This window comes from Solanum pennellii, chromosome 10 (assembly GCF_001406875.1).
Source record: "Solanum pennellii chromosome 10, SPENNV200".
In the NCBI taxonomy this organism is placed as follows: domain Eukaryota; kingdom Viridiplantae; phylum Streptophyta; class Magnoliopsida; order Solanales; family Solanaceae; genus Solanum; species Solanum pennellii.
The window spans coordinates 66,774,264-66,784,456 of NC_028646.1; the positions used below are offsets into that span (position 1 = coordinate 66,774,264).

The 10,193-nt window shown below is 32.7% G+C and overlaps 1 protein-coding gene across 1 annotated transcript; it reads right to left on the bottom strand.

Moving 5' to 3' along the window:
* Nucleotides 1-2,337: 2,337 nt before the first annotated feature.
* On the bottom strand, nt 2,338-3,123 carry LOC107001775 (auxin-responsive protein SAUR50-like). Its single transcript, XM_015199749.2, has one exon. It carries the CDS (start codon nt 2,996-2,998, stop codon nt 2,669-2,671), a length of 330 nt encoding a protein of 109 aa, XP_015055235.1. The 5' UTR covers nt 2,999-3,123; the 3' UTR covers nt 2,338-2,668.
* Nucleotides 3,124-10,193: the final 7,070 nt, after the last annotated feature.

Consider the following 10,193-nt stretch of genomic DNA (forward strand, 5'->3'; position numbering starts at 1 on the left):
AATGAAGAAAAACAGGAGACCATGACGCTTGCACATGATGCAACCCCGCCTCCTTCACCAGCAAATGTTGCATCTCCATCTTATCAAGAGAGCTCAAGTGAAAGACCACATAGGATGAGGAGCATTCAAGAACTCCATGATGGCACAAAAGAAATTACTAATTTTGATTTTTTGTGTTGTCTCTTTGCTGATAGTGAACCAATGAATTTTGATGAAGTAGCTACTGACAAAAGGTGGAGACAATCCATGGAGGAGGAGATCCAGTCAATAGAGAAGAACAACACTTGGGAGTTGACAACTCTTCCCAAGGATGATCGAGCAATTGGAGTCAAATGGGTATACAAGATGAAGAAAAATGCCCATGGAGAAGTAGAAAGATACAAGGCAAGACTTATGGCTAAAGGCTACAAACAAAGGCATGTCATCGACTATGAAGAAGTCTATACGCCTGTTCCCCGCATGGAGACAATCCGTCCATTGATATCTTTAGCGGCGCAAGTGAAGTGGAAGATCCATCAACTAGATGTCAAATCGGCATTCTTGAATGGATATCTTGAAGAAGACGTCTATGTAGAGCAACCATTGAGTTTTGCGAATAAAAATCATGAAGATAAGGTGTTGAGGTTGAAGAAAGCCTTATATGGGTTGAAGCAAGCTCAACGAGCTTGAAATAGTTGCATTAACAAATACTTTCAAGACAATGGGTTTACTCGTTGTCTCCATGAATATGCTTTTTACATTAAAATTCATACTAATGGAGATATTCTGCTTGTTTGTCTTTATGTTGATGATCTCATTTTAACGGGTAACAACCCAGTTTTATTTGAAGCTTTCAAGAAAGCTATATCCCTTGAGTTTGAGATGACGGACATAGGGCTCATGTCATATTACTTAGGCCTACAAGTGAAGCAAATGGAGGAAGGCATCTTTATATCTCAAGAAACCTATACAAAGGAGATTTTGAAGAAGTTTAGCATGTTTGATTGCAACCTTGTGAACACCCCAATGGGGAAAGTGGAACAAAATTGTCAAAGTTTGATGATGGAGAAGAAGTGGATTTCACTTTGTTCAAGAGTGTTATAGGAAGTCTTATGTACTTGACATGTACGCGAGCAAATATACTCTTTGCAGTAGGAGTAGTAAGTCGCTTCATGGAAGCTCCTACCTCCACTCACTTGAAGGTTGCTAAAAGAATTCTTCGCTACCTAAAAGGTACAATCGATCTTGGACTATTTTATTCTTCTTCAAATGATTTTAATCTTGTGGATATTGTGATAGTGATTATGCGGGAGATTTGATGATAGAAAAAGCACATTAGGTTTTGTGTTTTTCTTGGGTGATTGTGTTATCTCTTGGAGTTCAAAGAAAAAATCAGTTGTTACTCTCTCGACTTGTGAAGCTTAATATGTGGCAGCGACATCATGTACGCGTCATGCTATTTGGTTGAGATGGTTATTGAAGGAACTCAATTTGCCACAAATTGAATCCACAATGATTTGTGTTAATAATAAATCTGCAAAAGCACTAGAAAAGAATCCAATGTATCTTTATCGAAGCAAGCACATAAACACAAGGTATCACTTTATCCGAGAATCCATTGCCAAGAAAGAGGTAGAGCTCAAGTATGTGAAATCTCATGATCAAGTTGAGGATATCTTTACAAAGCCTCTCAAGTTTGAAGATTTTCAGAGATTGAGATCAAGCGTTGGAGTAAAGAAGAAAAATCAAAATTAAGGGAGAGATTTGTGGAAATAAATCTTGGCAACAAATAATTTGGCAGCCATACTAGTTGAAATTACTAGCTACAAATGTGAAAATTGATAGCCACCAATGTGAAAGTTGGTAGCCACATTTGTGGAAGTAGGTAGTCAAAATTTGGTGTAAAGTTTGGTAGAGTTAGGCAGCCAATTTTTTGTTGAAATTGGCTACCACATTATGTCATTAATAATGTAAACAAGTGTTCAAAATTTTTTTATAAATAGAGTAGTAATTGAACATTTAAAGACACGCCAAAATAGAGAAGCAATAGAGAGTAGGGACAGTAATCCACAAACTACTTCTTAGTTTGTGAGAAAATAGTGTGCAAGTAATATTATCGTGAGTTGCAAGAAATAAAAGATTGTTGAGTAGTAGTCTTTTGACATTATTAAATTTTTCATCAATATTATTATATTACTTATTCGGGTATCATATTTACCCATTTTAATATTTGGTGTCGTTATTAGTCTCTTCCTATTGCTATTTAGTTTGGACATTATTGTGAGTGTGATTATCATTTTGTTCAACACATTTAAGTTAACTAAAATCATAAATAAGTAAATAACCTTAAAAGAAATGAACGAAAGAAGAACCATTATATTAACTTCTCTCACAGGGTGTTTACTACACCTCTGCAAGGAAAAATTACAAAGCTTTTCATTTTTACAAATTTGACCCATAAAAAAGCAAACAATTTCATTTGCTTCATGAGTCAACGTTAGAAAATGTCAACTAAACCACAAGAAAAAAAAATCATACAATAGAGTGAAGAAAAATAGTTGAAAAAAGAGAAGCAAATTAAATATATAGTACTAATAGTACCATATATATTAATTAATTGCTTCATCTTAAGCCCATCTTTCTTCACTAAAAACCATAATTAATTAATTAATTAACACTTAATACTACACTAATAACCCAACATGGAGGATGTTAATGATTGGAAAACAACTTCTTCACATGGAATAGTAATTCCCATATCATGATCAAATCCAAATTCTTCTTCAGCACGATGGAGTAGACATTGAAATTCTGGATAACTCAAAAAAGAAATAGGTACAATGTATCGTGTTCGATTTTCTCCCACGTAAACTGCAAAATGACCTTTAGGTACGTCAATCGGAAGGCTATTTTCGTCATCGTCGTAGCTATTATTCTTCCTTCCTAAACTTGAACATCTTTTTAAGATTTGCTTCAACATTGTGGATTGTGACAATTTGTTTGATTTCCTAATGGCCATTTTTATTTTATTTTGTTGAAAATGAAAAAAGGGTTGAGAGGTTTGACAATTGATATAATAACACTTCTTTCTTTTGAGAGCAAAGAGATGCTAAAAAATGTAAGTTAGAGTTGTGTGATAATAGATGGATATTATGTAGTATTTATGAAGGGAAGAGCTCAACCATGATATCTTTTATTTTTTATTTTTTTTATTAAAAAAATTAAAGTGAATGGGCAGGAGTGGAAGAAGGGTTTATGTAGGGTGTAGGACCATAAGACCACATGTTGTTTTATTAGCTCTAATTATAATAACAACAGGTGGAATATATATCCATTACTAGTATATTGGATAGAAGTTGGATAAACTAATAGTTTAGATAATTCTTATATTATTAATAATGTAATCTAGTAGGTTCTTTTGGTGACATTTTTCAAATTTTGAGGTCATACTATTTTATTTTCAAATCTAAATATATAATTGTTAAACCTTAAAGTAGTTCACTAAAGAAAACGTGAAAGTAATCAAGTAAAGTCTCAATCCAAAATATGTAATTTGTAGCTTTATTTCTTTAAACTTTTATGGAGGGTTTATTCAGTGCAGTTGAGTGTGACACTTGTTGAATACCTCTCATTGGTCTGTTTCAGGTTATTCTTTAGTTTATTTCTGATTAGTGATGAAAAAAGAATGAAAAAGAGAAGGAGAATCGATTTTCTATTGTTAACAATAAAAGTAAATTACATAGCACTCGAATTTTGAACGATGCACATAAATTTTTTTAAAAATTGTATAATATTTTTCCAATTGTGTATATATGATGATCAATACCATGTTAGATTAATTATTGGTCATACTCAAGAAAATCTATATATTTTTTGTGCATTATAATTTTTAATTTGTAATTATGGTCAAAGATTAATTATAAGTATGCAATAATACTAGTATGTACAAGACAGAAGACATAGGATATGTTGGTGTATTTGTACTTGAAGGAGGACAAAACCCATTGGGTATGCTGCCCCTTCTTATGACAAAGCGGTCCCTTCTCATTCTATGTTTTTATTTTCTTCCTAAAATTAATATAGTCCATTGGATTATTTTTCCAAGTAGGTGTTGGAACATTGTATTTGATTTTTGTTTGGTTCTATTATTTGACAAACAATATTTTATGATGGCCAAAAAATATGGCTTTCACTAATGAATTTTGGTCCCAAGTTTCAACATCTAGGTTTTTTAATGAATAGAGGTCCTTGTTTTTGCTTCATATATCCACTTTGTGGCTCTTGTTCTTCATCTTTCATTTCTCTTTCTCTTTGATCTTTTGTGCTTTTTATAATTTAGTTTCGAAACTTATTGACTCGATTAACTCATACTCTTAGTAAAATTACTTTATTTTAATTACAATAAGGTTTTAGTTCAAGAACATCGATTAAAGATTATACTACATCACTAAAAGAAAATAAGAAATTAGCAAAAGACAAAATTAAGTCATTGCCAAAAGAGTGAATGGTAAATTTTATCCCACCAAATTAATATCGTTGGTAAACTCGAAATTTTTTTGTTGGTGATGTATGAATTGATGCAAGAAAATTTAAGGGAAAATATGTTTTCCTTAGCTTAATGGAGCTCGAGTACTCTCTTCTCGTTGATCGGTGACTAGGGGCGGAAGCAGCATATACTTAGGGGGTTTATCTTCGACGGAAAATATCACTATTTATATAATGTTAAAATTAATTTGTAGATATGTATAATAGATGTCGAACCCCCTTCTTCTAGTTTGTGTATTTACTTCTTAGATTTTGAACCCCTTATTGAAAATCCTAGCTCCACCACAGTCGGTGACATTAGTCATGATTGCTTGAGATTCACTTTCGCTATAAAGAAAGTCGTAAGTCTCTTAAATTATTAGTATTTTCAACTCAAAATACAATAAGAGATAATTAGGAGATTTCAAATACACGGACCAAAGTATTTACTACTAAATTTTAGAGTATATTCGACATTAGTCTTTAAAAACTATAGACTATAATTTCTTATAAACTATACTTTCACTTTCTAAAGTTTTAGTTTCCAAAAAAAAAAGAAGTAAAATTAGGATCAAAGTACGTAGTTAAATTACATTAAAGTTGTGCAGAGAAATCATGGAGGAGAAATGAGTGTACTGAGAAGTATACATGTGCGCGATGACTTAGCAATATTGACTCGCCCGTTGCTTAATCTGTCAAATTTATGTAACATATTTTTCATTTTAGTGAGCACTAAAATATATATATATATAGTAATATTTTTAAATTATAAAAAAAATATTTTATTCTTAGTGAAATAATTTGTAGTTCTACAAACATTTATGACTTATTTTAAATTATATATTTTTTTTTAAAAAAAATCTCATATTAAATTAAACATCATATAAATTGAGACAGATACATTCAATCTTCCATCGTGTTTAATAATATATAAATTTACTTGTACTTTTTAAAAACTTATAACTATACTAATTAAATAATCAATATGAGACTTTGATCCAGTCTGACACTCCACTTGGGTAATATAATTCCACTGTATATTAACTATTTTCCCTTGTTAATTATCCATCTTGATAAGCTTTTGCAAAACAAAATGTGAACTGGGATGACAAACAACTCCTATCTAATCTAAACCACTTAGATTTGAGTTGGTTATTCACCGTCCATTTGTTAGCTCAATTCATCTCAATTTAAACCATTTCAACTAATTAAAATTGAATTGGTATGAAACTCAAATTGATTTTTGAGAAAACTTGTTAAGATATTATTAAATTTTATATGTTATATATAGTTATGATTATTAAAAAATATATTTTTATTAGGCACTAATCTACAAGTCTAACACTATTTTATTTGGAGGATTATGCCCAGCAACTGATATTCAATTCTTATTAATGGTAGGGCACATCGTTTTTTCAGATCCTCTATCCCCTGCTCCTTTCATTATTGCTGCAAAGGTCCTAGTAAGACGACTCAACAACTTACATGAGGATGTAGATTTTAAGGGATATGGTTTGTCAAAGTGGAGTCCTATGATTAATCATCTATTCTTTACAGATGATACCATCTTTTTTTGTTCTGAGGAAAGAAGTTCAGTGATCTAAATGATGCAGGTGCTAAAAGAGTATGAAAGTACTTCAGATCATATGATAATTAAATCTAAGAGTTGCTTTAATCTTCATGAGAAAACACCTCTGATTGTGGCAATCAAATTGAGGAGGTTAACGGGGATATGACAAGGAACTTTTCCTTTTCTGTATTTGGGCTATCCATTAGTTTATGGGAGGAGCAACTCTGGATATTTTGAAGACTTGATTAGAAAGTTGCTAAGAGAATCTTCTCTTGGAAGAGAAGAGATGCTACAAAACATGGGAAGGTGATCACTTAAGGTTCTAAGTATTATCAATGTCAATACATAAATAAGTAAGGATTGAATTTCCATGTATCAAAAGGATGTCACAACATTGGTTAGAAATGGTGGATACACTTCAGAGATATCAGCCCAACATATATTGTCTACTGGTGAGGTGGAAGATGCTAATATAGGGTTGGGTTACTTGCAACACGGATGTAGCTAGTAAAAGAAACCCCAGTCAGAGTGCTTAGGGATTTTTTATACGAAAAAGAGGAGGAGTTCGCATATATGCAGAGAGGCACAGATCATTAGGGAGGTAACAAACATGGAGGCAGAAGTTACAGCAACGTGGGAAGCTTTAAAGTATTGCATCAGTCAGAGGATGAATAATTTTCACGTGAATACAAATTCATTGATTTTAAAGAACATAATTTCTAAGGATCAAAAAATACCGTGGGAGTTTGCGGAACAAATAGAAGACATACATGAAATGGTGGCACAAATAAATGTAAACATATTTTCAGAGAGGCAAGAAAACACAGCAATTAACAAAGAAGGAAAATATGTATTCTTAAGATTTAATCAATTACTAAGCATGGAAAGAAAGTTCTTAATATGTACTAGCATCGGATCCCTTCAATTTGTATCAAATCAAGAAAAATAAACATAGACAACCATGGGTAGCATGCTTAGTTACAGTGACGACTTAAAGTTCCACATCTATATAAACAAATTATATTCTAGAATTAACTTGAGTAGAAGTGTTGTCAAGGAACTCCTCCTATGACTAAGCTATGTAAGCAAGTAAAATTGGATACAGGGACAAATAAAAGTGAGAGTAAAGGGACCAAATCTGATATTGTTAAAGCACTAAACAAGGAATCTGATGGTTGAAACTCAGAAAAAGTCATTTTATTGTATTCGACTTCACCTACAGAAAGAATCACAACTAAATGAGAAGAATAGAAAAAAGAAAGCTAGGGAGGAGGATAAATCACATATACAAATTTTCAAAGCTAAAAGGAAAGGCCTATACTCACTATCGAGTTTGACAAGATTTCCGACATGCCAACCAGATAGTACACCTACAATAGTCACAACCAATAGGCAGGAGAGGAAACCAATTCAACAAAGAGGGAGGACAAACCTTAGAAAGTTGATGAGAGAAATATATTTTCATGCCTGCAAGGAGGTGGAAGGAGCAAGGAAGAAGGGAGAAGTGAAAATGGAAGTTGAAATAACATTTATGGAACCCTACTTAAGGGGACTTTTATTAAAATGCCTGGTCAGGTCACTTTTGGGCTGACTAGAAACATTTTTGTCTATGTAAATATTTTCCTTTTGGGTAGTTTAGTAAAGGGACCATGAGTCCAAATTTAATTTTTTTTTAAAAAAATAGAAACATGGTCATCATTTAGAAACATTTTTATGATAACCATGTTTCTAGATTATTTCATCAAATATACCAAAAACAAAATTGATTCTTTTATCAAAAGGACTTGCCCATAGTCATCATGAGTTCTCCACTATATTTATGTTCAAAGCACCAATTTTCTGCAAGTTCTTCTTTGTTATAAATCTTCTTGCCCTTCCTTGTCGCAATTTGTCAAGAAACTCATTTGCTACAAATAGCGAAGAGGAGGGGCAAGAAGAATTACAACGAAGAAGAACTTGTAGAAGATTGATGCTTTGAAAATAAAGATAGTGAAGAACTCATGATGACTATGGGCAAGTCCTTTTGATAAAAGAATCAATTTTATTTTTGGTATATTTGATAAAATAAACTAGAAACATGGTCATCATAGAAATGTTTCCAAATGATGATCATGTTTCTAGTTTTTTAAATTTAAATTTGGACTCAAGGTCCCTTCATTAAACAACCCAAAAGGTCCAATATTATATAGACAAAATGGTTTCTAGTCGGCCCAAAAGTGACCCGATCAGGCATTTTAGTAAAATTCCCTTTTAGTAGGGTTTCCAAAAAATGCTATTTCAACTTCCATTTTCACGTCTCCCTTCTTCCTTTCTCCTTCTGCCTCCTTGCAGGCATGAAAATGTACTGCTCTCATCAGCTTTCTAAAGTTTGTCTTCACTCTTTCTTGAATTGGTTTCCTCTCTTGCCTGTTAGTTGTGACCATTGTAGGTATACTGTCGGGTTGGAATGTCGAAGATCTTGTCGAACTTGATAGTTAGTAGAGGCCTTCCCTTTTAGCTTTAAAAATTTGTGTCTGTGATTTACCCTCCTCCCTTGCTTCCTCTTTTCTAGTCTTCTCATTTAACTGTGATTCTTTCTGTAGGTGAAGTCGGAATACGAGAAAAGGACCTTTCCTGAGTTTCATCCATCAGATTCCTTGTTGAGTGCTTCAACAATATCATATTTGGTACCTTTACTCTCACTTTTGCTCGTCCCTGTATCCCATTTTATTTGCTGACATAGCTTAGTCCTAGGAGGAATTCCTTGACAACACTTCTACTCTAGTTAATTCTAGAATATAACTTGTTTATATAGATGTAGAACTTCAAGTCGTCACTGTAACTAAGCATGCTACTCATGGTTGTCTATGTTTATTCTTCTTGATTTGATACGAACTGAATGGATCTGATGCTAGTCCATATTAAGAATCTTTCTCCCATACTTGGTAATTAATTAAAGCTTAAGAATACATGTTTTCCTTCTTTGTTAATTGCTGTATTTTCTTGCCTATCTGAAAAATATAGTGCACATTTACATTTATTTGTGTCATCATATCATGTATATCTTCTATTCTTTCGCAAACTACCATGATATATTCCGATTCTTAGCAATTATGTTCTTTAAAAACAATGAATTTGTATCCACGTGAACATCATCATCCTCTGACTGATGCAATACTTTAAAGCTTTCTACACTACTGTAACTTCTGCCTCCATGTTTATTGCCCCCCCTATAATATGTGCCTCTGCATATATGCAATCTCCTCCTCTATTTCGTATAAAAAATCCATAAGAACTCTGACCGAGTTTTTTTTACTAGCTCCATCCGTGTTGCAAGTAACCCGACCCTCTATTAACATCTTCCACCTCATCAATAGATAATGTATGTTAGGCTGATATCTCTGAAGTGTATCCACCATTTCTGACCAATTTTGTGACATCCTTTTGGTCCATGGGAATTTGATCCATATTAATTTGTGTATTGCCAATTGATATTTGATAATACATAGAACCTTAAGTGATCACCTTCCTATGTTTTGTAGCATCTCTTCTCTTCCATGAGAAGATTCTCTTAGCAACTTTTATAATCAAAGTCTTTAAATATTTAGAGTTGCTCCTCTCATAAAATAATGGACAGCCCAAATACAGAAAAATAAAATCCCCGCTAACCTTCTCAATCTGATTGCCACAATTAGGGTTGTTTTCTCATGAACATAAAAGAAACTCTTAGATTTAATAATCATTTGACCTGAAGTACTTTCATACTCTTTTAGCTCTTGCATAATATTGATCACTTATCTTCTTTCCTCATAGCAAAAAAAGATGCTATTATCTGTGAAGGATAGATGATTAATTTTAGGACTCCAATTTGACAAACCATATACCTTAAAATCTACATCCCCATGTAAGTTGTTGAGTCCTCTTGTTGCAATAATGAAAAGAGTAGGGGATAAAGGATCTCCCTACTTCAATCCTGTCGAAGATTTGAAAAAAACATGTGTCGTACCATTAATAAGAATTGAATGCCAGTTTTGGGCATCATCCTCCAAATAAAACTACCGAGTCTCCAACTTTCTGTTAATTAACAAGATGACACTATTTGCTTTTAGCAAGATGCAATCTTTCAACTCATATCATTTGA